Source organism: Macaca fascicularis, chromosome 13 (assembly GCF_037993035.2).
Source record: "Macaca fascicularis isolate 582-1 chromosome 13, T2T-MFA8v1.1".
Classification (NCBI taxonomy): Eukaryota; Metazoa; Chordata; class Mammalia; order Primates; family Cercopithecidae; genus Macaca; species Macaca fascicularis.
Genome location: NC_088387.1, coordinates 92,929,238 through 92,956,711, shown reverse-complemented (window position 1 = coordinate 92,956,711; position 27,474 = coordinate 92,929,238). Strand labels below are relative to the sequence as shown.

General features: G+C 46.5%; 1 protein-coding gene across 3 annotated transcripts in view; it reads right to left on the bottom strand.

Moving 5' to 3' along the window:
• ALK (ALK receptor tyrosine kinase) overlaps positions 1 to 27,474 on the bottom strand; it is a 979,633-nt gene that overhangs the window by 73,272 nt on the left and 878,887 nt on the right. For all 3 annotated transcript variants that reach the window (XR_012422518.1, XM_065527229.2, XM_005576218.5), the window contains 2 exons: positions 20,916 to 21,010; positions 20,617 to 20,745 (listed from right to left, as the gene is read on the bottom strand). Coding sequence is in view for 2 of the 3 variants with exons in the window: in XM_065527229.2 (XP_065383301.1) it covers positions 20,617 to 20,745; positions 20,916 to 21,010 (224 nt within the window). In the remaining variant the exon portion in view is untranslated. The remainder of the gene's footprint in view (positions 1 to 20,616; positions 20,746 to 20,915; positions 21,011 to 27,474) is intronic.

The window sequence follows — 27,474 nt, the reverse complement described above, 5'->3', positions numbered from 1 at the left end:
ATTCAAGTTTTCACTGTGGGAAGCAGATATCCAATCTCAAAATTTATGTCCTCCATTTCATAAAGGAGGGACTCCAGGGTCATTTCTCAATAAAAGGGACCTGTATTTTCCCAATTCAGTGGACATACATTAGTCTCCAGTGGTTTCCATACACAAAATTTTGTTTTGATTTTCAGTGATTTCAGATGGATGGGCCTAGAGAGGCAACATTTTCTAAAGTGGATCCCGTGGGAAGAGAGGATTTGCCATCCTGTATCAGAGCCGTGATTTATCTTGCCAGAATTCTGTTGCTCCCAGCAGCCTCCAAGGCATGGTGGTCCTCCTTGCCTCGGATGGCTCTGATCCTCATAAATCTGCCCAGAGTTGCTTGGAATCAATTTATGATTTCCACCGGCACCGCCTCTGGGGGTATGGAGTTTCTGACTTTATTGCTCATTGTACGAGGGCTGTCCTGCTTCTCGTGTGTGGGCTTGTCCTGCTCTAGCTTCATTCTGCTGGTTCCCTTTGTCCTTACTGTCTGCAATCCTGTAGTCATCAGAGAATGTCACAGCACAGTGGGACCTTGCAGATCTCTGAATTCAGTGTTTTCCAAACCACCTGAGGACCTTTCACATATGGATTCTAGGGCCCTGGAGATTCAAATTCAGTAGATCCTGGGTGGGGATGAGAAGGCAATACTTGAAATATGTAAAAAACATTCTCAAGAGAATCTAATACTCAACGAGACTTGTACATTAGTCTTACATACCTCATTGTCCAGGTGGAGAGACAGCATGCTAGGGAGCAGCAGTGACTTTTCTGAGCCTATCAGTACTGGAGAACGAACCAGAATTGAGGGTTCCTCCTTCTCTGTCCAAGGGTCCTTTGGGGGTGATTAAACCCTTCCCAGATTTCTGCCTTGAAGACTTCCAAGCCTTGTCAAATTGTCCCTACATGAGTCCCTGATCCACCTTGTCTTTTTCAGAACCTTACTTAATACCAGAATCTGATTTTCATGATTGACCCATCAGAGCTGTGGGTACCTGTGACTTTGCATAAGGGGACTCTTGTTATTCTGTTTTGTTTATAGTGTCTCTCTGAAGCTGCTCCATACACTATTGACCTCTCTTAGCTGCGCACTGGACTGAGGCTTGCCGGGGACAGACTCTCATTATTTCCACATCCTTGCCCAAGGGGTAGGCTCTTGCCTTAAGCAGGAAGAATCTGGCAGGTACTTCAGGCAGGGTAGACACGAGATCAGCTCTATGCCAAGACAGGTTGAGTCAGAACCATGAGGAGACAGGTAGATCCTAGGTTGATTTTCAAAAGTGTTGCTGAAGTGGAAGGCAATGGGCACAACTTTGTGGATCAAAGTGAGCAGGTCTGAAACCCGAGAGGCAAGAGAATTAGCAAGAGTGGTTCCAGGGGACAGGAGGAGTCAAGGTGAGCCTTGATCCCCAGGTAGAAGCTGTGTGCTTCCTGACTTGCTTTGTCCTTCTTCCTGGGTAAGGAGTTGGGGTGGGAGGCTGTACCTCAGGCACCTGAGAGGTAATCTCCACTCACGAAAGGGGCGAGAACCTCTCAGTGTTTACTGTGCACCTAATATAGGCCAGTCACTGCGCTTTCACACATGCATGAAATGCGTTATGCTTGCTGCAACTTTGTAGTGCTACAAGTGGAGTTACAGTATTACCTCTAAAAATCAGGAAATTCAAGTTCAGAGGAGTTGAGTGACTGGTCTGCAGCGTACGAAGTAGATAACTGGTTAAGCCAGGAACTAAATGTAGATCTTCTGAGTCCAAGTTCAAGGCTTGAAAAGGGGCTTGGCTCCCCAGGAAATTCCTAGGAAACACTTCTGAGTGTTTGCTTGTTTTTTCTTTTGAAATCCCTGAGCCTGGGGCTCAGTTCTAGCCAGGACAGACCATATCAAGGTTGCTCAGGCCCAGAGAGTAGGCAGGCCACTAGGAGGGCACAGGTGAGAGTGTGGTCAGTGTACTGAGGTGAGTGACACTCCATCCCAGAAAGTCCCGCAGTGGCCCCTGCAGTCGCTTAGCCTAGCAGAGCGTGGGCTGTGCAGGGTCAAAGGTATCAGCCAAGGAGAGAAGGTACTCAGGGTGAGGCGCTGGTCCCCAGAGAGGACCTGGGAGCAAGGCAGTGCCATAAGGGAAACCTAGTAACTGGAGTGTTTACAAGGTCAGTATGCAGAGACATTAGAAAGAGAGACTGTGTCATAAGCAATAGGACAAAAATCTCAGTTTTTGGAGAGAAGATCATCACAGTGAGACTAGCAATGAGGCTGGCTAGATGCCGAGCAGATAATCTAAGGGTCCTCATATCTCCCCTGCTGAGGGTCTGCCTTGGTCCCTGAAGCTCTATGGAGCTGTAGGAGGATCGAATGGTCTCCAGGGAGGATCTGGGATGGGGGGCAGAGGAAGGAGGTCACCTGCCTCTTTCCTCTTCTCTCAAACAAACAAACCAACCAACCAACCTATTTTATGAATACTCATTTATGAAAGAAAAAAAAAAGAACTGCCTTATCTCTTTCTTACACATACCACATACTGGAAACATAGTTTAATACTCATTCACATCTAAACTGCATAAAGAGCCCACAAATATCAAAATACTGATTGGTTATAGACAGTTGGGTACAGAAAAGTCTATTAAGCACTGGGTTTCATTTTAAGTACATTGCAGCACCCTCCAAGAAGAAACAAATCAATTAGTAATAAACAGTACACCGCTAAAAAAATAGGCTAGACAGTGGTTGTCCTGGTTTTATTACTGTTGCTAAGCCATCTCATCTGCTCAATTCAATGCAAAGAAATAAAGCATAATACAAAGGAAAGTAAGTTCTCGATCATCACTATGAATCACAGCAGTAAGGATCTGCCTCAGTTTGGAGGCCTGTGTGTATTGCACCACAGAAGAGTGCTCAATGCCTCATGTGGATCATTTGTACAATTTTTATTCAGATCCATGGCATTGAATTTCATCCACATCCACTGAACTAAATGCCATGGATGCTGTGGCATACAGAATCATCTTGATGGGCACCCTAGGTCCCAGTAAATAAAAATCATGACCAAAATCCAGGCAAATATAATAATTCACCCATTTCTTTTTTTGAGACAAAGTCTTGCTCTATCACCAAGGCTGAAGTACAGCAGCACGACCTTGGCTCACTGCAACCTCCACCTCCTGGGCTCAAGCAATCCTACCACCTCAGACTCCAGAGCAGCTGGGACCACAGGCACATGCCACCATGCTCAGCTAAATTTTAAATTTTCTGTAGAGATGAGGTCTCACTGTATTACCCAGACTGGTCTTGAACTCATGGGCTCAAGTGATCCATGGCCTTCCAAAGTGCTGGCATTACAGGCATGAGCCACCACGCCTGGCCTCCATATTTTCTCTTTTTGAAGAAACTGGGCTATTTGACCTGCAGCATTTCCATGAGTCTGAATTTTGCTGAATCCTTCTCCATGGTGCAGTTCAACATGTTCCCTGTCCTGCAAATTGCTAACTAGATCCTTTTGCAAGACTACAGGTCATGTTCTTTCATCAGGAGATACTTTGTGTCTGATTATTGGTCTCTTTTTTCATGTTAGCACTTATCAAACAAAGCTCAATGCTTAGACGCATTTATTTATTGCAAGTTGCAAAATATGTTATTCTACTTATTTACCTCTTTTCTCATACATTAGTTGGAATATATTTATAAAATGATGTTCCCCCAATCTACTATTTGGGTTACTGAGTAATATGGTTCATGTAGAAAATGCAGAATAAATGTTCAATTCTTTCTCCTTACGTATACATTTCAAGATACTGAATTGGTTCTCTATCATCCTCTGAAGCTGGTCAATTAACTGTACATCATTATGAATCCATGAATTTAAACATATTTTTGAGTTTTAATTAATCACTATTACTATCCTCTGAGAGCTCAAATGATCACATCTTTGGTCAGTGGTAGCCTCCCGGGTCCTTTTGATATGACCCTAGTAGACTTTTAAAGCTTCTTTGCTATATGATATGACAAAATATTTCTTCTCTAGACCTGGAATCAACCATTTCCTCAAAAGCCCTAATTTCTTTTAGTGGGAAAAAATGTATTTTAAGTACATATTCTGGGTGCTATGGAGGTTTTTTGCTACTGGGTTGGTAACTGTCTCTATTTTTTTGAGTGAACAGAGTTAGGAAATATATATATGTGCATGCATATATGTATATCAGTATAAACATACATCTATACGAAATACACATACATATGTATATGACAAGGTACATCATGAGTTCATATTGATATTTCCAACTCAAATTCAGGACGACAGGACTTTTTATTTAACCTCGTCTATATCGTATCTGCATTTCTTTTTTCACACGGAGAACCATGTCTCTCAGGAACACATGTGATAGTCGAATTAGAATATATTGTAATTATTCATTTACTTTACCTCTCCTTACACACAGTATTAGAGTCACAATGCTTTACTACTACCACCATTACTAATATAAAAATCGAGAGCACTCAGCTTTTTTTGTGTGTATGTTCTTTCCATTCTCCCGTGATTTTGTGTAGCATACTATGCATAGCTGCCCTGGGCAGATAGCCATTATATATGCTTCTCTTTCCTCTTTATCCCTTACTTAGTCATAGTTCTGTAAGAATTTATATTTATTGCTCACATCAGTCATTATGTTGCTATTTCTCTAGTCATTTTTGTTGTCTGAAGCTTGTTTTAAAGTAAATTCCTTAGAAAGGGGTCACTGGAGAAATATTCCTTGAATTATTTGGGTGTTGATATTTTTCCCTAGAGTATCTTAAAGATTCTACTCTATTTTCTTGTTATACAAAGTGTTGCTGTCAAAAACTCTGGTAATTTTAAATTTCTTTCTCTAATAAGTCACTTGCTATTTTGCTTAGGTGTTGAAAGTATTTTTTTTTCTTTTTATTTAAAGTCCAGCAATTTTACTAGAATATACATTGGTACCACTCATTCTGGGTCAATATTCTTAGGTATACAGTGCGCTCTTTTAGTCAGTAGCTTCAACAAGCATATTTTCCTGGAGGTATACTTTTAAGTATTTTGTTTTGTTCCAGTTATTCGGTTTTCTTCTTCAGGTCTTTCTATTATTTGTATGTTGGATCTTCATGTGTATTCTAGTAAAATTGCTGGACTTCAAATAAAAAGAAAAAAAATACTTTGGGCACCTAAGCAAAATAGCAAGTGACTTATTGAAAAGAAAATGTAAAATTATCAGAGTTTTTGACAGCAACACTTTATATAACAAGAAGATAGAGTCTTTGATGTGTGTTATCCTCTCCATTTTAAAAAATGTCCTCTTTTTAACTTCTGTTTCTTGTAAGGCATAAACTGTTGTGTTTATCGGCTTTTTGTTCCTTCCCCTTAACAGGTTAGCCTTCATTTTTGAAAATAGTTTTTCTTTTATTGCAAATTCTTTTCTGAGTTCTAGCACCACATTTCTGAGTTTTTCTTACACTGACTTATGTTATTTTTCATGTCTTGTATCATTGTTTTAGTGTCTGTTAGCTCATTTTAAAAAATAACAGAAGTTGGATTCTGACTCATCCAATAAGCATGTCTTTCTGGCATGATTTTATTTTCTGTAGGTTTGTTATTCTGCCCTCTGTGTCCTGTTTTGTTTTCTTATTTTAATTTTGAATGACTTTTGATCTCGATGCTCTTCTGTTATTACGTATTTTTATGTGAGATTAATTTTCCTGAATTTTTAGGGTGCAGGAGCTTTTTTATTTCACAGAACTCCTTCTACTCCTTTTTTTAAATACGGTGTTCAAAAATATGACAGTTTGGCCAGGTGTGGTGGCTCATACCTATAATCCCAGCACTTTGGGAGGCTGAGGCAGGTGAATCACCTGAGGTCAGGAGTTCGAGACCAGACTGGCCAACATGGTAAAACTGTTTCTACTAAAAATACAAAAATTAGCTGGGTGTGGTGTGGGTGCCTGTAATCCCAGCTACTCAGGAGGCTGAGGCAGATGAATCACCTGAATCCAGGAGGCTGAGATTGCAGCGAGCTCAGATCATGCCACTGCACTCCAGCTTGGGTGACAGAGGGAGACTCTGCCTCAAAAAAAAAAAAAAAAAAAAAAAAGAGGCAGTTTGCTTTCTAAGGTTTCTGTTTCTTTCCTTTACTTTTATCTGGACATTCTCTTATTTATTTATTCTCTATTATCCCTTTCCTACTCAATACTGATTTTACCCCCAGAACTTTCTTCTCTAAGTGGGCCCTTTCCTGGAATGAGGTTTGCTGGCCAGGCTGCTCCAGCCCCTTCAGATCCGACTGTGGTACTCACGGTCGCCTGCACTGGGCAAAGCTGCTCCCACTTTCAGAGGCTGCTCTCAGACTGGCTTTCTGTAATTTCTAGCAACTATCTCTTGGTTATTTAGGGGTTCTCCTGTTCTCAGGCCTGTTTCTTTCCTGTCTTATATCTTGTACAGATGCTGATACCACGCAGGTCTTTTGGTTGTTGGAGCTTTGACCTATCTCACTTGCATTTTGAAGTTTTAGGGGAATGCCTTATCTTCACATTTTGCTGTCAATGTTGTTCATGGGTTTTCAGTTTTGATATATGGTTATTCTGTGTTTACCTAGGGATTTGGAAAGATTAAAAAAAACTATGCTGTTACCACCATCACTGTCCTCTTCCCAGAATCCTGGAAGCATTTTTTAAATGTAGAAATCATTTGAGCTCATTTGCTATGGTGAGCCCCTGTATGCTGTCTATCTGTCAGAGCCCTCACCTGAGTTTCTATTCCTGGACTGCAGGCTTGTTTTCTGGATTTCACCTCAGGGACACCTCCAGTGACCATGGTCTCGAACCTGCCATTACATTATGCTCTGCCTATTTTCAATACAGTCCACTAAGTATAATTTAACCTTTTCTTGATAGTGCTACCCAGACTTAATGAGTTGTTTAGGGCTATTTGACTCATCACTAAATGGCCTCAGGCATAAATATTTTATAGTGACTCTCTGTCTCTCCTGGCAGGTGTCTCTCCACTACAGCGTGTCCACCCATGTTTAATTTTATTTTACCTCCAAGCTCAGGTGAGGGCATGAGAGTGGCCCTACCCCTCTTCATGTATCAGGCTAAGGGGCAGTTAACTACAGAAAACCTTTATGTCACAGTTTTGGGACATATTTATATTTTGGCATTTATATTTGGTGGATGGTGGAAGGTACTGGAAGTCTAACTTCAGATAAAAGGAGGTTATCATGATTCTGAATGAACAGGGTTGAGAATGTTGAGGCTTTCAATTTCAATGGACAATTTATGGTACATTTCTGTAGCATCTCTGTCCTCCAGTAAGTCTAGCTCCTTACAACCACGATAGGTCACTAGACAGGGAAGAAAGAAACACTGACTTTTGTCTCATACGTCATGCAATCATATAGAAAAGTTAAGCAATTGGCCAGTGATTGCAAAGCAAACCTGGGGCTAAGGAAGGGCACATCACCTTTTCTCTTTCTACAACACAAACTGTTTCAGTTGATGAATTTTCCATGCTGTTCTTCCAGCTTGTTTCTCAGAGTGAATTTATTTGCGTGCATGTGCATGTACCTGTGCACACACATGTGTGCTTGTACACATACTTGCACATATGCTTGCGTGTGCACCTGTGAGCACCTGCCCATGTGTGCCTGTGTGCACGCACCCACCCTGTTCATTCAGGCAAAGCATTCTCTCTGGTTCTTTTTGGATGATGAGAAGTTAGGGGTGGTGACAATAACAATGATCACACCAGCCCTGTCTTTTACTAGATATGCTCACACACATGATCTCATTTTTACTTTTATATTGTTGTTTCCTTTGCTCCAGACACAGTTCCTCTAGACAGGCGGACTGCCCGATAATGCTGAAGTATCCCATGGAACAAAGACCAGAGGCCCATCTCCCTCCCTACTGGAAGGCAGACATCCCTTCTTGGAGAGGGACTTCCAAGTGAGCTTACCCCCATCAACAGGGCAGCAAGCTGGGGCTGTCTAGATAAAAGCTGCTTTCAGGGCTGAATTACCCTAAACAGCTCTGACACCCAGCGATCTGCAGGAGATTTTAATGGCTCCTGTGATGGCTGATGTATTGTGTTCTCAGCCACCCCCTGCTCCCCAAGGGAAAGTCAGGAACACAAGGGAGAAGAGAAAGGTCATGGGAAAAACACTATCCTGAAAGCAGAGCTGTAAAAATTAAGTTAAGGGAGGCCTCAGGGCTAATTTGGTTATTTCTAACTTGGCTTCAGGCCAGAGTCGGGCCAATAAAGTGTCTGATATCGAGCTGGGTGCTGTGGACTCACCCATCTGCAGGTTACGCATAATGGATTTGGTTTTGAGGCTTAAGTGGGAAGTGGTTGGTGGTTTAAATACCAGCTCTGCCACACTGAAGCCCAAAGGGTCACGGACTTCTGCCTTGTCCATTCTTGTCTGCAGATGGGAAAGATTTAATCTAGTGCATCACCATAGGGGTTACATGATTAGGACTCGTGGCCTTCTGTTGTAAGGTTCACTGGCACCTAAAAGAGAGGCAAACGTGTGGGAAGCCCCAGCCCCTCACTCCTTTATTCTAAGTCATTCCTGCTCGTTGTTTGGTTCTCATGATGACTGAAATCTCTACAAGGCCCTTGGGAAATACCTCTGACAGATGAGCAGACAGAGGAGAAGGCAGCCCAACTGGCTAGGGGATTTGGAGCTAGAAAGATGTCCCGACTTCCAGGTCTAGGTCCCAGATCCTCTAAAATGAATTGGAGGACTGAGACACACATGAGAAGATATGATATCTAAATTTCAAGGGTAGAAAAGAAAGCAGTGGGGAAGCATTAGGACCAAAGACTAGACCAAGGAGAGAAGGCAAAGTGTGTAAGACTAGAAGACTAGAAAAAAGAAGGGAAAAGATGCTTCCCTCCTATTTTTGTCTGTAATGCAGTCATGGTGGCTGGAGATGTGGCAGCCACTTTGCAACCATGAGGCAACAAGCATGAGGAAAATGCCAAGAGGCTCTCAGAGATGTGAGTCTTGACATTATTGGGCTCTGGATAATGACAATAGTCACTTCTAGGGCCACTGAATTAACATCAGCAGTCACCTATGAAATAATTTTGGTTGTAGGACTGGAGTAGTCCTTGGACTCCCAGCCATTGGCTGGATCTTCAACCTCAATGAAGCCTCCCAGAATCAAGATCTCCCAGCTACTTGCAATGAAACAACACTGACAAGAGAATCCTTCTGCTGTCTCTCAAACAGCAGTGCCAGCTTGGATTGGGACCAACTTTCCCATGCTTCTCAGACACTGCACGTGGCCTTCTATCTGACTTCTTTGGTGAAGAGCCAGGCACCCAGGTCACTCCCCCGGCCTAGTCTGCTCAGCCAAGGCATGCTCCCCTACTCCACCCTCAACCCACCCTCTGCTGTGTCTCAGTGCACTTCACCGTTAAGGCCTTCAGAGCTTTGGGTGTTGCAGGGATATTGTGGAAGGCCTTAAAGATTTCCCCAGGTCACACCAGCCTAGAGTAAGAAGTAGGATCTTAATATTAGTAGCCAGTAGCATATTCCTGATTCTGCTCCCACATCCTTGAAGGAACCTGAAGTTTTTTCCCTCGATACTTCATTGTTAGGGCTCGCATTCACACACGTGTGCTCAGCCACCATCACCCCTGCCCTCTTGACCTGCTTTATTATTTTCACAGCACATCCCTCTGAAATGATGCCATCTGTACACTAGATTGCTCTCTGCATTAGCATGTATACTCTATAAAGAGTAGGCCTTGTCTATTTTGTTCACTGCTTTGTGTCCAGGGCCTAGAACAGTGCTAGTCACAGAAAGGGTGGTTAATAAATTTTTGTTAAATGAAAAACAAAACCAAAGCAAAATGAAATAGAAAGAAGAGAGTAGCCCAAACGTCATCTCCAAACCCACCTGAGTGGTCAGAAGGAGGTGATCATGCATGCATGGGGTACAGTGAGTGGGTGGTGAGACACTTTTGATCCTTTGGGGCTCCTATTCTAGCATTAGAATGCTTAAGATGGACGAACCAGAGTGTTTTTGTTAGTGTAAGTGGATGTTTGCTGAAAGGCCTTTTGTTTTGTCTCTTACCCATGATTGGAAAGTGTTGGGATTCTGAGGAGCTGGCACACACTCTCACATACTCTGTTGAACACACACAAGCACACACACCAGCCCACACTAACACATGCATGCACACACATATCCAAAATGCAGGGCGCTTTGGTTTTTTTGTTTGCTTGTTTTTGTTTTTTCAGAGTCTTACCCTGTCACCCAGGCTGGAGTACAGTAGTGGTATCTTAGCTCACTGCAACCTCTGCTTCCTGGGTTCAAGTGATTCTCATGCCTCAGCCTCTCAAATAGCTGAGATTACAGGCACATGCCACCACACTGGCTAATTTTTTGTATTTTCTGTAGAGACAGGATTTTGCCATGTTGGCCAGGCTGGTCTTGAACTCCTGACTTCAAATGATCTGCCCACCTTGGCTTCCCAAAGTGCTGGGATTACAGGCATGAGCCACTGCGCCTGGCTGAGCCCTGTGTTTTTAAGAAAACACGTGAGTCCTACTCCTTAGCAGCGTGGACACTCCCCCAATCCCATATCTGATGAAACAAATTGGCTGATAGACTGAATGGTCTAGTTAGTAGGATCACAATCATAAAGTCAGTTGAGCGGAAGGAAATTGTCCTCTTTCCAGGAAATGATTTTGAGGCCAAGGGAGTTTTTCTGATTCTCCGTTAGGTTGCTGGACAACCCCACACTAAGCCTTATTTTCTTACTTTTTAACATTTTTCCTGGAATATGATCATTATTAGATCTGCCAATCACTTACTAAAAAGTAATAAAAATTACATGACTGCAATTTGCTCTTATCTTATGATGAAGACACTGTCAATATTCACCATAAAAACAAATCAGGGCTGGGCACGGTGGCTCATGCCTGTAATCTCAGCACTTTGGGAGGCCTAGGCGAGTGGATCACCTGAGGTCAGAAGTTCGAGACCAGCCTGGCCAACATGGTGAAACCCCGTCTCTACTAAAAATGCAAAAATTAGCTGGATGTGGTGGCAGGGGCCTGTAATCCCAGCTACTCGGGAGGCTGTGGCAAGAGAATCGCTTGAACCCAGGAGGCGGAGGTTGCAGTGAGCCAAGATTGCACCATTGCACTCCAGCCTGGGTGACAAGAGTAAAACTCCATCTCAAAAAAAAAAAAAAAAAAAAAAAATCTACACCCCTAAAATAAACAAACAAAAAACCAAGCCTCTCCAATTCAATCACTTCAAATTTGTTTGAAAGAATTTTCGTGAACAAGGTTTTGATGCATCCATTATTTTTAAGATCTTGGTAAGTTTTAGAAGACTAAAGATCCTCTTTTAAATTATACTGATGACAGGATTTTGGGTGCAATCCTGTATACCCCACACAAATCATTTATTTCCCCCAAGGGGAGTTTGAGGGCTTCACCTGAAAACTGATGATCAATTGGGTTGGGGGAATTGACTGAATGAGAGGACACAAAATTCAAAATATTAACCTCCCCTCAGATACATACTTGTGTGTATACATAAGAGTGTGCAGCTCATAGATTTCATGTATACACAAAAGTGTGCACAACTCATGGAAGGAGGTGGATTGTAAATGCACTGAATAGTTATAGAAGGCAACACACGAGGGGTGAGTTGGTCCAATCTTTTTGCTTACATATATATTTAATAATAATGTTAATTACAATGTCACAACAGCATTTTATATTAGCATATTGTTTTGTACCTTTCAAAGCCTGATAGAAATGATCTCATTTGCTCAGTACAATAGCCAGCTCTGAGAAAGAACTGTGGCAGGTAATTAATATCCCTACTTTATGGATGAGGAAACAGGGCCCAGAATCTTTGACTTTCCTGAAGTTGCATGGCCAGAACCTTGGTCTCTGGGATTCTTTGCCAATTCGCTTACTGTCTTGCTATTGCCTGACACTCAGTAGGTGCTTCATGACTATTTAAGCATCTGTAGAATATTGAATACATAGTCTTGAGACTGATCCTAGGAATTCTGCCCATCAGAATCCCCACTGGGCTCCCAGAGCTTCCTGGTGAATGTTGGTCTCCAGCATAGAGAAGCCACTACAGGCAGGCTCTAAGATGGCCTCAGTGGTCTCCAACTCCTGATAATCACACCTCTGTGTAACCTCCTCCCTTTGAGTATAGGTGAGATCTGTGAATTGCTTCTAACCAATAGAATATGGCACAGATGATGAGATGTCGTTTTCTTGCTTATGTTATAAAATTGTAATTTCTGTATTACCAGAAGACTCTCCTTCTCTCTCTCTCTCCCCACCCCACCCTCTCACCCCCACACTAGCTTTGAAAAAGTAAGCCACCATACTGGGGAGAAACTGAGGGTGGCCTCCAGCCAGTTAGGAACTGAGGCCCTCAGTCCAGTAGCCCTCCAAGAACTGCCAACCACCATGTGAGCTTGGCAGTAAACCCTTCCCCAACAGAGCTTTCAGATGAGACTGACACCCTAACTGCAACCTTACGAGAGACTGTGAAATGGAGGACCCAGTTGAGCTGTGTCTGATTTCCTGACCTGCAGAAACTGGTATAATAAATGTGTGTTGTTATAGCCACTGTGTTTATGGCTATTTGTTACAATGCAATGGATAACTATCCAGGCACCCCAAAGCCCCTGCTGCACAGCTGGTACATTCTTTGGCCTCCTCATCTTTTGTGTAAGCACCCAGCAGGGAGGGCACTCGCTGGGCCGAGTTCTGCCCTGTGCCCTCTCCCTCCTCCCTGACTCCATGATAGCTAAGGCAATTCCACCTCTTGTTTCTTTTCCTCTCAATAGGGGAGGGGCAAGCTGGGAAGACCACCTTTTGTGATCAAGAGTTAGCATTTTAACCTTTTTACTCCTAGATTCACTGTCCACCTCCAGGCCCGGAAGAATTAAAAAAATTTTTTTCTTTGTCCAAAACCACTGAAGCTTTGCTGCAACAAGCAGAGAGCTGAATAGGCTCTGAGAAGATACAGAGTTGTTTTACAGGCAGAAGCAGCAAGCCCAAGAGAAGAATGATAAAAAAGTGGTCTTCCCAAACAACAAGTACTTAATGCACTTGCCCTGATGGAGGGGCCTTTGTGTTCTGCTAGTCTTCAAGCTAAATGATCTTAAGGCATACTGAGCCCAGAGTTCCTGGATCATTTATTGTCTCCCACTTATGTAACCTTTCACTGAAACAAATGAGAAAAAACAGCATGTTTTCTCAGGCCAGCCAGGAGAGGGAAAGGCAATGGTTCCTGTCTGCTGCTTAGAAGGCCAACAGTATCGACTTTATGTTGAAGCATTTTGTCAGCAACCGTGCCATAATTCCAACCCCCACCTAGCCTTAGATTGGAGGTTCATGAGGCATCTTTGAGTCTGTCAGAGCTGGGTGGGTCTGTGCTATTTCTTAAGGGGGTCTGTGGTTTGGGAAGTTCTGAAGTAATAGTGTTGAAGCCTTTCCATCTCACAGGACACACTGTGAAAATGATGATTGGTTCAGAATAATTTGCAATGCATCATCTAGGGCAGAGTCATCTAGAACCTGTCCTGGTTCTAGATGTGATCAGAATCAGAAGTCTCTCCTGTGGTGGGATAATAGTGGCTTCAAATTGGGCTTAGGCAGATGAAGCTTTGGGTGATCATTTTTCTTTTCTTTTCTTTTTTTTTTTTTTTGGAAACGGAGTCTTGCTCTGTCATCCAGGCTGGAGTGCAGTGGTGCGATCTCGGCTCACTGCAAGCTCCACCTCCCAGGTTCACGCCATTCTCCTGCGCCTCCCGAGTAGCTGGGACTACAGGCGCCTGCCACCACGCCTGGCTAATTTTTTTGTATTTGTAGTACAGACGGGGTTTCACCGTGTTAGCCAGGATGGTCTCGATCTCCTGACCTGGTGATCCGCCCGCCTCGGCCTCCCAGTGGATGATCATTTTTCAAGAGAACACTTTGGCTTGTTCACAGGCTCAGAGCCCCAGGCCCCTGCATAGGGTTTGACACAGAGTAGGCACCTAGTACATGCTTGTTAAATTGAACTATATGAGTTGTGATTCCCTAGGCTTGGGATTCAGGGAAAGCAATGATGTTGTCTGCATTGGGCGCTGAGTTGAATCTCCCGAGTGCAAAGAAAACAGCTGATTTGGATGCAGCAAGAGCTTCTCCCTTATGCTGGTCAGCAATTGGGCAGTATTTAGTATTGTTCCTAATAGGCATGGGCTTAGAGTGGGAAAGACTTTGGAGTGAGCTGGCTTGACTTTGAACCCTGGCTCTGCATTTGATTAGAAGGTCAAGTCACATAATCTTTCTGATCCTCCGTTTCCTCAATTTTAAAATGGGAAGAAAATGATGGCTCAGGTAGCTCCTTATGTGTGAGGCACCTCTCTAAGCCCTGGATACATATTAACGTATGTGATCCTTGCATCAAACCTAAGCGATGTAAGCATTGATAATCTAAGCACCATTTTTTTGATGCAAGGAAACAAAGGCACAGACAGCAGAAGGGAGGTGCTCAGAGTGAGTAGCATAGCTGGGATTTGGACACAGGTAGTCTGTGCTCTTAAAAAAGATGCTATATTGCTTCCTCATGGTGACATCTCCCTCAGGAAGTCTGTGAGAATCAAATGAAAGAGACACTGAATGAGCTTAGTGACTGTCACCCCATGGACAGATGGAAGGAGGTGGCTGACAAATGGCAGAACACACGCTGGGAAACTCTGTTGCTGATGGGTGCTCGGCCTTCAGCCCAGCCTCCGGTTCCACGCTGTCACTGTCACCAGGTCCCTGGGGAAGTGCTTTCTCACCATCAAGCTAACCCCGGTGTTCACTGATGTCCACCTCTTGGGGATGCTGACTGGCTCTCCAGCGTGCAAAGCCTCTTCCACTGGAAGAGACTCGTTAGCGTTGGTAATGGGATCATGAATCATAAATTAGTTATTTGCCACCTCTCTTCCTGGAGCACAGGCGTGCTTGCTCCGGGGAAGGAAGACACACCCAAATGAATAGTGACATTCTAATTGGGAGGGCACCGAATGTGCTCCAATGACTGGGGTCCGAAGAGCCTTGTTAAGGCTGGTGCTTCCTGCATCATCACTAGTGTGCTTGCTATAAAATAGGTGATAATCTAATATTAGTAACATAAGCGAGAACACAGAGGTGACCAGTGTCTGAAGGGGCTCCAAGGGTTCCAACTACGGTCCCATGCCTGCCGCCCCTTAATGAACAGTCCCCCTTAGTCGAATGGGTGCTAACAGAAGTGCCTTCCAAGTGCACCATTGAAGGCTGGGGTACACGGAGGAATGCCAATTAGCTGCAATTATCAGCTTTCTTACATGTGTGTGGGAACACTGCCTGCCTGGGGCGCCGTCTTGAATGTTAGTGAAGATGCAGATGTGCTCTGTTTAAACAAAAACTAACATAAGAAGCCAGATCCCTCTGGAAGACCTATTCAATAATGAAAGAGAAATCCCTCTGGAAGACCTATTCAATAATGGGATTCCTGAAAGATTTATTTATCACAGCTTTGACCTTCTAAATGTTATCTGGCCTAGAACATTTCACTTTCTGCGTGATTTTTAAGAAACACGATTGTTTGCCTTTTACACAAGTTGTCTAACTTAGGGCAAGTTAGTTCACCCCTCCGGACCTCATTTGTTAAAGGGGGATACTATGATAGCACCAAGAGCTCAGCACAGTCGTGGCACACAGCAGTGCTTGGTGAATCACAATTATGATTGCTGTGTGACGAGGGAACGTGACACAAGGCCTTTGCTTTGGACCAGGCTCCTCGTCTGTAGGTCAGGATGCACACCCGGGTTCCTAAACTTTTTTGCTAATCAAACTTTCCTTGAGAGATGGTTAAAAATGGGAATTCTGACATCCTGCTCCCAGACATTCAGATTCCGCAGGTTGATGGGGGCCCAAGAATCTGCATTTTTAACAAGCAGCACTTGCAGACACCAGGGGACCCAGATGCTGATGGTTTGAGGACACACCTGGAGAACCCGGGGGCTGAATCTAGTTCCCTGGCTGGCCAGCTCACTGCTGCACCTGTGAGTCATGGATTGTATCCGTAACTGGGGATTTCTGGGGAAAGCTGTTAATGATGCCATTAACGCGAGTTCCTTCCAAAGGGAGGGGGCTCCCCAGCTTCCTGCTCTGATTTGTCTCTGGACTTCTCACATCTTGGACCTCCCACCTTCAAGGTTGGGATGCAATGATGAGCCGTGGCTAAAGAGAGGGACTTGGCTTCCTCCTGGTCCCCAGAATGGGATTATCTGCAAGGCCAGCAAGGAAGAGGCCAGGATTTTTCAGAACTGGATTAGAATACATTATTGATTCAGGAACGGAGTGACTCTGAAGAGAAAAGGCCTCCCCTCTTGGGGTGTGCCACTAAAGTAGGCTTGGCCAGACCTGCAGGGCCTGAGCGCAGCAGGCTCTGAGGGGAACAAAGACCCCCATCGAGTGGAAAGACAGGGTCTGTGGGAGGATGCTGGGCCTGCGGAGCCTACCTTCCAACAATGCCGTCATCCCCAGAAGGGCGTACTTGGAACATAATGGCTCTAGCTACAAATTCTATTAACTCTAATAGTTGTTCTGTGGTGAATGGATAATGCATTTAGCAGAAATAGACCCAATCAATTTATATGAAACACATAAAACTTTCTCATTGGAATTGGCATCTGTTCTTGAATCAGGAGCGTGTGTGGAAATGGACAGCCTGTCACCCTCACTTCTGGGCACATTAGTGGTGCCACGGGTTAATTGGAGATATGGGCCAAATAAAGCCATGGCTCCCTGATGGTATCACCCTTCAACCCTTGGAATCTTGGAGCTGGGAACGGGAAGGGACTTGGACACTGTCTACTTCTAACCTTGACTTTTAAAAAAATTGCAGTCTCTCTGCCCTTGTCTGTGTTCACATTAACCCCCCTCATCTGCTGACTTGCCCTGATGGGAGGCCCTGCAGAGGCAGAATGGCCCCAGGGCCACAGCTTGCCAGTGCAACCAGCCAGGGCCCAGCGGGGTGTTCTCTCTTTTAGTCCAGTGCTCTTCCCATGACTCTATATAGTTTTAATTGCTTTTATCTCCGCTTTGATGAGGGATGTGTACTCAGAAAATGGCAGACCAACCTGTCACCAAATAGCTAGAGGCAAGGCTGTGGTTTTGATGCCAAGGCTCCACAGTTAGGGTTGTGGAGTTGGGCCTAAAGTTTGGGCAGGTTCTCCCGTTAGCTGAGCTGATTCCGTTGGACTTGCCCTACATAGCATCTGAGCTCCAAGGAGAAGGATAGAGGGGTAGGGAGGCTGAGGAAGGGTCCTTGGGCCTTGGGGGCCTGCTTGTCCTCATCTGGGCTTTTTAGGGAAAGGGTGTGGTAGAGCCTGCCCGTTCCTCCTCACTGCTAACATTCATTACCACCAGAGACAGACAGTCATGGGGAGGGGAAAGAGAAAGAGACAGACAGAGAGAGTAAGGGAGAGAGAGAAGGAGGGAGCAGGGTGCGGGGCGGGGGGGAGAGAGAGGGAGAGAGAGAGAGAGAGGGAGAGAAGGAGGGAGCAGGGTGAGGGGGAGAGGGAGACAGAGAGAGAGAAGGAGGGAGTGGGGTGAGGGAGAGAGAGAAAGATAGAAAGAGAGAGAGAAGAACCTGGTTCTGCAGCCCCGTGATGAGATTACCCCAGTCATTTGGTTAGTGTAATTGTATGTGCAAAGCTGACAAATGTAATTTCCCTGGACTTAATACTTGCCCCATTTTCTCTTTCAGCATCTTCATCTGATTAGCTAAAGTGACTCAGAGTCTTCCGAGAATGCCACATGAAGCACCTGGACAGGATTTTCCTGGCCTGGAAACTTGAGCGGCTCAGCTCTGCTCCATGGGCCCGGAGGTGAAGAACCTCCCAGATCCAGGGAGTCAGGCCGAGTCCCTCATCAGAGGGGAGGGCTGCTGTGGAGAGTGAGGAATGTTTAGGGAAGCTTAGAAGTGTTGCCAGTAACTGTTTCCAAAAGACCCCAAAGGGCCTTTGCGTTTCTAGTTCTCTAACACCTGCCTGCAGGAGAGTTGAAATGCCACCAGCCACCTTGTTCCAGCCCAGCAGAAACTGACAGCTTTGAACTTTGGAAAGAAAAATCTTATTATCTTGTCTCCTCGATTGTTTGTCAGAAGGTTGGGAGCTGATTTGTTTACTGTTCGTGCAGGGCCTCTTGGCTGGAACTCTTCCCTGCCCTTTGCCATTTTTAGTGTTTTTCTCCGATTGGAGACTTTGATACCTCAAAGTAGCTTAGTTGGGTGAAAGAATGTGGACTCCAGGTTGACTTCCTGGCCCCACTGCCTTCCAGCCTTGGGGCCCTTAAATTCTTCCATACCATTTTGCTCATCCTTACAGTGGTAAAAACAGCTACTGTCCCTGGGCCCGTGTGAGGACAAGTTGTTGTGTGAAATAACCTAGGCTATGGGACCACACTCAGTGATCTTTCCTTTCCTTTCCTTCCCCTTCCGGCCTATCCCTCCGTCCTTTTTCAGGGGGCCTCCCAGGTGGAAGCTCTGAGCTTGTGCTTTGCAAACATGCCCTGCTGCCTCATAGGCCACTCTCCTCCCATGGCCCAGGAGCTCCAGAATGGCGAGTACCGGCTCAGCCCTGTCCCTGTTGTAACCATGCACCGTGCTGGGCACGTGTCTGCTGGGTACGTGTCTGCTGGGTGATTATTACTGAGTGGGTGTGGGAGTGGGTGTGGCCTTGGCCTCTGCCTCCATGAGTCTGCCTGGACCCATAGGCACTACCTCGGTATTGCTCTGAGACTGGGGTTAAGAATGAGGGATCAGGTTTCTCAGTGGGGAGACTTATGTTCCAGCTGCTGTCTCCTCCAGCCTTTAATTGTATTTAGAGGTGGTGGGGGAGCCATCACCACGTGTGAGCCACTGGTGATTTCATTAGTCTGAGTGGCCATTGGGCAGGCCCTTATCGATTAACCTTTTAGGGACAGTGGGAGTTATGTGGCAATAAACTCATGAATCGAGCAGTGTGGATGGCTGTTTCCTAAATGCTAGCTGCAGGGGCTGGCTGCTGACACCTGAGATCCAAGCTCAGGCATCCAGCCACCCACTGGTCAATAGATGTTTCTGGAGTCTCTGCTCTGTAATCAGTGCTGCTGATTAGGCTGGGCAGGGAGCTGTGGCTATGTTTACTTAGCACACTAAAAGGGCAAGTCTGGCTTCTTCCCTCAATTTATACATTTATACATTTCCTGAATTTATCACAGGGAGGTGGTAGTTGACCAAGACCCAAGGAGTGAGTAGAGGTGAATCACTGGGGCTGGGGGGCAGGGCATTGAATGGAGAAGTTAGAAAGCTGCCTCCATCAGGTGAGACGTTGGCATGAAACGGGAGGGGAGGGGGAAACCAGAGAGAGCTGCAGTTTTGTGGGACAGGCTCCCCTCTGTGTAGGAATATGCAAAGGTCTTTCGTCGCTCTAGTTAAAGGGGAAGGCAGGGATGATGGGAAAAGGAACTAACTCTTTCTCCTGGGTCTGGCAGCTGGATTAGATCAGGCAGGAATCAGGAAGGGGTGACGGTTAGCCCTGGGGCAGCTTTTCATGGGACAGAAAGGAAAGGACTCCTTCAAAGACAAAGCCACGCTAACGTCTAGTTTACTGTTGAGAGCTGATGAATTCAGCAGCAAAAGTATGAACCTCATTTTTTGTACTTTGTACCAGAAAAGGATTTCACATTATAAGTTGAAATTAGAGATTTCTCATTGATCTGTTATTATTTTGATAAAGACTTACCTTTTATAGGAACAAGAGTGTGGGTAGACTGTGTGTTGTACACTTGTTTCTCCAGGCTATACATAGTAGAAGAAACCTCACAGGCCCAGGCACCAATGCTTGCCCCGGAAAATCCCTTGGCTGACTGGCATGGGGCTGGGGCAGCCTAAATCAGCCTCTGGGGGCTAGGCTCACAGCCTCTGGTCTAATAGAAGAGTGGCCGAGAAGTCACAACTGTGGTTTATAACCAGAGGCTGAAAAGTTCTGCTGAAGTGGAAAAGGGCCATAAGAAGTCTTGGCTTGGGGTATGCTGAATAGAACAGCTTTGGAGGAGATCTGAGCTCTGGGGGAACTGTGTTGAAAGAAAGCTTTGGGGACCTTACCTACGATGGAGTAGCCCACGTTTGTGCCACAGATAACCTTGGCCAGCCCCAGCCCTCTTTATAAGGAGAAGAAATCTGACAGTAAGGTTTGCTTTGTTCAGTAAGGCGGGAATGAATTCAAAGCAGAGATGGGGGAAAAAAAAATGCCAGTTTGGTTCTCTCCTGTGGGTGGGGCCTAGGTATTCCCTAGGCATAGAGGTAGCTACTCCTTTGTACAACTTCCAGAGGTTTCCTTTGCTCAGGCAATATGAGAACCAGACAGCTTCCTCTTGGACCCCATAGTCAGAGCGTAGGTGATGCTCCTTCTAAAGATTGACTGTTTCATTCTTTCAGCACAGCTCCCCACCCCAAACACAGCACCAATCTTTCTTCTACCTTTTGCAACGAGAGGTTACTATGCTCACATTTGTGAGCTGAGCCCTTACCTGTAGGGTCAAAGATGGGCGTCTGTCGTGGTGAATTTTCCCCGGGTTTCAGCTCCTTGTTTGGGTTTCTCTCAAACAGGTTTCTTGATTTGGGTGCTGTATTCTGTAGGATCTTGTCCTCTCCACTAACTGGAATAGAGAAGACCCCATGGGCTGAGTTAGGTGAGGGTCGATTTCAGGGTGAGAGATGATTTCACACTGAGGGAGGTGGGAGAGACAGGCTTAGGCTGAGGAGGGGACAGTGAGGCCATGGGCCATCGGGGTTGGGGGACATAGTGCTGGGGTCAGAGTGAACTCACTGGTGAGGTAGCAGTCCAGGCTGATGGAGATATTGTCAAAAGCCACGATGGCTCTGGATCCTTGTCCCCACCATGCAACCATCTGCAGCCAGAACCTGTACACATCAAGAGGAATGTGTGTGAGGAGCAAACTGGGAGGTTTTGTCTTAGGATTCAGCATCCAGCAGGCATGTGCTGATTACCTGGCTCAGAATGTAAGTTTGAAAAAGGCTTACCTAATCCCAGAGCAGTGGTGAGAGAAAAGCCATCAATTCCCCCTACTTCTGCAATGCAGAGCACTTCCCCTTCCGAACTATCCCTTTCCGCTTCCGAACCAGCTGACACACTGGTCCTTAAATCCAACCTGGAGTTTGGGGCCTGGGACCAGGACTCCCTGGTCATCTGAGGAGAAATCTTTTGCTTTCTGGGTGTGTAGGATGCTTGGAAATGGAGAAGAAATCTGACAGTAACTGCTTTGTTCAGTAAATGGGGAGTGATTTCAAGGCACTGAGTTGGGGAAAAAAAATACCAGCTTGGGTCTCCTGTTTGGGTGAACTAAACAGGAAAAATGGGTAGGTCTGACATTCAGTCAGTGGGGCTGAAGTCATTATTAAAATATTAAAATGCTTCTGTACCAGCCAATAAAGAACCGCAGTTTCATGAGTGCCCCTTGCTTGTTGCTTCAGGCAACTATCTCCTTCCCTGGTGCCCCTGCCCCATTTATTTCCTAATTAACCAGCATCCGTAGGGTTTATCCATTGGTTAGCCCAGCAGGGGTCTCAAGCATCCTGGGTCTCATCCAGTGTCACAGGAGGTTGCCTGCCTGGTAGTTAAATGTTGAGTGACTTGACTATTACCCTTGGGAGTCTTTGTAACCAATACAGAGGGGTCATAAAAGTGTTAACAATAAACTCATTAAGATATTGTTTCTTCCCCCCGCCCCTTTTCATGTCCTTGGAGGGCCAGGTTCTCAGACTGTGGCCAGGGAAGGCCTTACAGTGACATAAACAGGAAAATACCTTTCGTTTGTTTGTTTCCTGAGAAATCATCCCCTGGAAGCCTAGCAGTCAGCCAGCCCTTTCCTGTTCTAAGTGAAGGTTTCCTGAGAACCTTAAAATCCTTTCCCACCCTCCAGAATGTCAGTCCAGAATGACCTGCAGAACAGGGTGCTGGCTCTGGCATAGATATGAAAACACCAAGAGAAGGAAGCCATACCCATCCACTGGTGGCTGGGCAAACTCCATACAGTACAGCCATACCATGGGATGCCGGTCTACAGTCAAGAACGGTCCCGGAGACGTGCTATAAAATGGATGGACCTCAAAGACATGATGCTAAGTTAAAGAAGCCAGACAGTAGGTTAAAGACCTCCTATTGAATGATTCTGTTGATAGAAAATGTCTAGAAAGGTAAATCCATGGAGCCAGAAAGCAGGTTAGTGGTTGCCTGGGGCTGGGAGTGGGCACAGGATTGATTGCAGACTAGCATACAGGCTTTTTTGGGGTGATGAAAATGCTCAGAAACGGGATTGTGGTGCTCTCTCCACAGCTGTGTAAATCTGTTGGAAGTCATTGACTTGTACACTTAAAGTAGGTGAATTTTATGATATATAAATTACAGTTTGATAAAGCTGTTAGATAAAAAGGAGAGAGAGGAGGAGAGAGGGAACCCAGACCACAGGGCATTGGCCACATAGGGTGGCAAGAGCAGAAAACCGAAGCAGGGCGGCACTGGCGACGTGGAGAGAACAGGGCCTGCAGGGTACAAGAAGGACAAGAAATGGGATGTCAACAGTGGGAGGGAAGACGCAGAGGAAAAGATATGGAGAGAAAGGGCGCTTGCTCACATGGATTTGCAGTGAGGCAGCAAAGCTTTAGCCAGTGGGTAAACTACAGCAGGGGTCGGAAGCTCCCGTTCCGCCTGTGTGCAGATGATCTCTGATCAACATGTAGAAGATGCTGGCTTGTTAGATGCTGGCTTGGTTATTCCTGGCCAGAGAACAATTACTGTTTCCGTGAAGCAAAGCCTTGAATTCCAAAACTTTTATCGGAATAACTGTGCTCGATTATGCTTAATGAACTACTCCATACATTTGCCTGTGCTTTCAACCATCTTGTGAGACCTGGTCATTCAGAAACAATCCTTTCTGTCTGAAAGTCATAATTACAGGACCCAAATCCGGTTTGATTCTAAAGAAGAAATGCCCACATCTGTTGTAGCCGCGGCCAACACTACTGGGGTTGGCCCTTCAGGCCGTATTCCCCATGAAGATGTCACCATGTAACCCTCAGTCAGGATAGGGTGTGTGCTGGTGGTTGGGTGTGGAAGGAGAAGTGCCTGATGGACAACCTTCAAATCCTGTTCTGGGTGGCATGGGCATGCCAGATGAGTGTGCAAGAGGGGATGGACAGCACAAAGACCCTCAGCCCCTGCCACCCCGGCACTGGGGTGTATGCCTCCGAGAGGCATCTCTCATTCCAACTTTGATACACACCTATTTTTGTTTCCTTTATAGCTATTACATATAGGTCTACGGGGCATTCTAAGAGAAATCAGGCATGAACGCTGCATTCAAGTCACTTATTGTCCAGTGTGAAGAGGAAGTGTGTGTACCTTGGTGTGGAATAAAGTAGAAGGAGGTCAATGCTTCATGAAGGTGCAGACACAGCACTGTGCGAGCTCAGAGGAAAGGGGAATTACACCAGGGTGGGGAGATCAGGAGGGCTTCACAGAAGAGGCAGTATTTAAGTTGGTCTTGAATGCAGGGAAGGGTTTGAGGATGTGGGTGTGGGAGTGGCGTGCAGGGAGGAGAAGATGTCTGGAGCAGAGGAACTGGTGTGAGGGCGATGTGGGCAGGGATAGGACCTGTCCTGCTGGGGAGCGAGGAGTGACGAAGGAGGTAAAGATGGTGTGGACGTTCAGAGGTCAGGTAAGGAGGTTCTGCCATTATTTCAGGGAACATGGAGAGCCATTGCAGGTTTCTAACAGGACAGTGCAAGATCAAAGACCTCTTAGAGGATAATTGTGATGGGATTAGTAAGTGGGGTGGAGACTAGGAGAGGAGGCAGAGAGACAGCGGAGATTGCGTGAGAGACATTTCTGCATGCATCTCACACGCCTTCATCAGGTTTCTCTACGAATCTCGCCAAGGTTATAGCCACGATTTCCCTGGGGTCCCCCCAGGGGAAATAGTCCATAGACGAGTTTCTGGCTTGAGCCTGTGTAACCCCAGACAAAGCCCAGGACTGGGATCTCAACTGGAAAACCAGGGCCCTAATACTGCTGTCTTGTTAAAGCAGGTGCAACCCTTAGGAAAATGCTGCTTCCAGGTAGCAAGAAAACAGGCACTGAGAGGGACAGAGAGGGTGAAGAGAAGGACTCAGGTTCCCCGTGGGAGCATCAGGAAGGCACAGCTGCCTGACTCGCCTGCACATCAGGGGGTGAGTCCCCCCACAGGGCACATTTCTCTACCAGGTCATCATCTCCTAACCTGTCATTCACAGGACCAGGGGCCAAGCCAGGCCCTGATTTCAATGCTGAGCAGTATGAGGGGTGTACCTTCCCGGAGGCCAGAGGGGCCTGAGTGAGTAAATGACATGTGTGTGCCTGCGGAGCCTGGGGAGGAGGGATAGAATCGCGGCTGTCCTCTAACTGGGTGCTCCCTGGGAAGCTGCGTGTCTCCCCGCCCCCCTCTCTGCCTGCCTTCCTTACTACTAAACGATTAGATCTGCGAAGTCTCTCACAGCCACGGGGCCTCTTAGCATGGATGGGATGATGCTGGCTGAGGCTGGAATGGTTTCTAAATAGAAGAGCTTCTAAAGTACTCTGCACGGCGACAGCAGTGGCAGCTGCTGCTTAAAAGAGTTTGATTGACACTGGGAATTGCACATATTTTGAGTCAGGAACACACACAACCATCAGGAAGACTCAATCAGATGGCAGTATGGAACCAGGCAGTGCTGCCTCTGTCCACCCGGAGCCACCCACACATGGGTGCCTCTGTCCACCCATGGGCCAACGCTCCCCCATGGCTCCAGCTCCCAGAGGCTGCAGGGAAGGGACAGTGGGACAAAGGTGAGCCGCTGAAGGATGGGTGGAGGGTGGGGCAGAAGCAAAGGCCATCTAGGAATGGAGTCTGGGGGTGGTAGATGATGGGCAGTCGGCGGGTAGAGCAGCACCAATCTAGGATGCTCTTTTCTGTGCATGTGCTGGCCCAGAGACAGAGTGGGCGTCAGGACCACCCAGATTCAGGTTTCCCTACTTTGGAAGGTGCCTGGTTGTGTGTCTACCTGATAGGTGAAGAAGAGGTTGCTTCTGGACCGCTCACCCTCTCCTTGCTGGAGATGGGAAAGGCTTCCTCAAGGCTCTCGCAGTCTCCTGGTTCTACCCACTCCTTCCTGTGAGTCCCCCAGAAGTACAACTACCATGTCACTCTCCAGAGTCAGCTATGGCCTCAGGTCTCAGTTCTACCACTTACTAGCTGGGCCACTTTGGGATCGAGGGATGTACCACGTGGACCACTCTGGGACTAAGGGAAAGTTCTGGTATGTACCAGGTGGACTACCAAGGGACCGAGGGAAAATTCTGTTATATACCAGGTAGACCTGACACTTAGGTGAGACCTGACACACTCTGGGACTGAGGGAGAGTCCTGGCATGTACCAGGTGGACCCTCTGAGACTGAGGGAAAGTTCTAGGTACTAGGTGGACCACTCTGGGACTGAGGGGAGGTTGTGGTATATACAGATGGACTACTCTGGGACTGAGGGAATGTTCTAGTATGTACCAGACAGTCCATTCTGGGATTGAGTGAAAGTTTTAGTGTGCACCATGTAGACCACTCTGGGACTGAGGGGAGGTTATGGTATATGCCAAGTGGACCACTTTGGGACTGAGGGAAGGTTCTGGTATGTACCAGGTGGACCACTCTGGGACGTGGGGAAAGTTCTAGAATGTACCAGGTGGATCACTCTGGGACCGGGGGGGGAATTCCAGTATGTACCAGGTGGTCCGTTCTGGGACTGAGGGAAAGTTCTAGTATGTACCAGGTAGACCACTGTGGAACTGAGGGGAGGCTGTGGTATATACAGAGAGACCACTCTGGGATTGAGGGAAAGTTCTAGTATGTACCAGGAGGACCACTCTGGGACAGAGGGAAAGTTCTAGAATGTACCAGGTGGACCACTCTGGGACTGAGGGAAAGTTCTAATATGTACCAGGTGGTCCATTCTGGAATTGAGGGAAAGTTCTGGCATGTACCAGGTGGACCCTCTGGGACTGAGGGAGAAAATTCTAGTGTTTACCAGGTAGACCACTCTGGGACTGAGGGGAGGTTGTGACATATGCCAGGTATACCACTCTGGGACTGAGGGAAGCTGCTGATATGTACCAGGTAGACCACTGTGGGACTGAGGAAACGTTCTAGTATGTACCAGGTGGTCCATTCTGGGATTGAAGGAAAGTCCTGGCATGTAGACCTCTCTGGGACTGTGGGAAGGTTCTGACATGTACCAGGTGAGCCACCCTGGGTTTGGCTGAAAGAAAACAAGGACCCTGATACATCACTGCCAAGATTGCAAGGGACAGGCCATCCCAGTGAACATATAGTTACTCCTCTGCCCCATTTTGAAACCTCAGCTCTGGATGGGGAAAGGAGGCTGGGTTCCCCAGGATAGAAGAGGCTTCCCCTTCCTCTCTGTGGGCAACCTGGTCAAGGAGAAGGGAAGCGTTTAGCCCTTTGGGGTTCCTTCTGCTCTCTCACCAATCTGTGTTGCCTAAGAATATGGCAGGGGAGCCTCCTCTCTTTCCCAGTGCTTAGCAGCAGAGATTTTGCTCCTGACCCTTCATAGTTCATACCTGCTCAGCTCTTTCTGTTTCTTCAAAGAGGACACTTTTGGTTGCATGGGTTGTTGTTGCTTTTTCTTTTCTTTTTTCCAGCCGGTGGAGTTTGGAACTTGTTATTAAAACAGACTTGGCTAGAGATCTTGGTTGGAGGCTGGCTTTGCATAAAGAATGCGTTCGCCCTGACTCTTCTCGTTCAGCTCTACAGAGACGCCTTTTGAAAACAGACTCAGGGGAATCTGGGAGGTGGCCATCTGGGCAGTGGGCCAAGTCTGGAAGGGCAGCTTCAGAATTGGGCGCCTCGGAGACTCACTGGGCAGATCTCTGCCTGAGAAATGCCGATGCTGCTCACGTACGGCTCAGAAAACGTACCATCTCATTCAAGCAACAGACTGTTAATGGACAGCGAATATAATGCCTTATTTGCCATCCTGCCAGCCTTAGGGATTGACAAACCTAATTAAGTTCACTTAATGATTTTAAGTAGCTGACAGAAAGGTTTGTGTCTGATGCGGATGGAGGGGATGGCGACGCTTTGGAGGGGAGAGCAGGATGGAGTGGCTGGACTGGGTAGAGGCATTTGCCGGCTGGGCACCATGTCTCAGATTCCTCCCTTGGCCATTTAGTGGGCTCAGAAGGAGGGAGTATTCTGCATCCCTCCTTGCTGCTGGGGCATGTCTGGGCGCTGGCTGCTTAGGATAGAGCTGGCAGGTACTGCAGAGGAAAAACACTTTCTCCA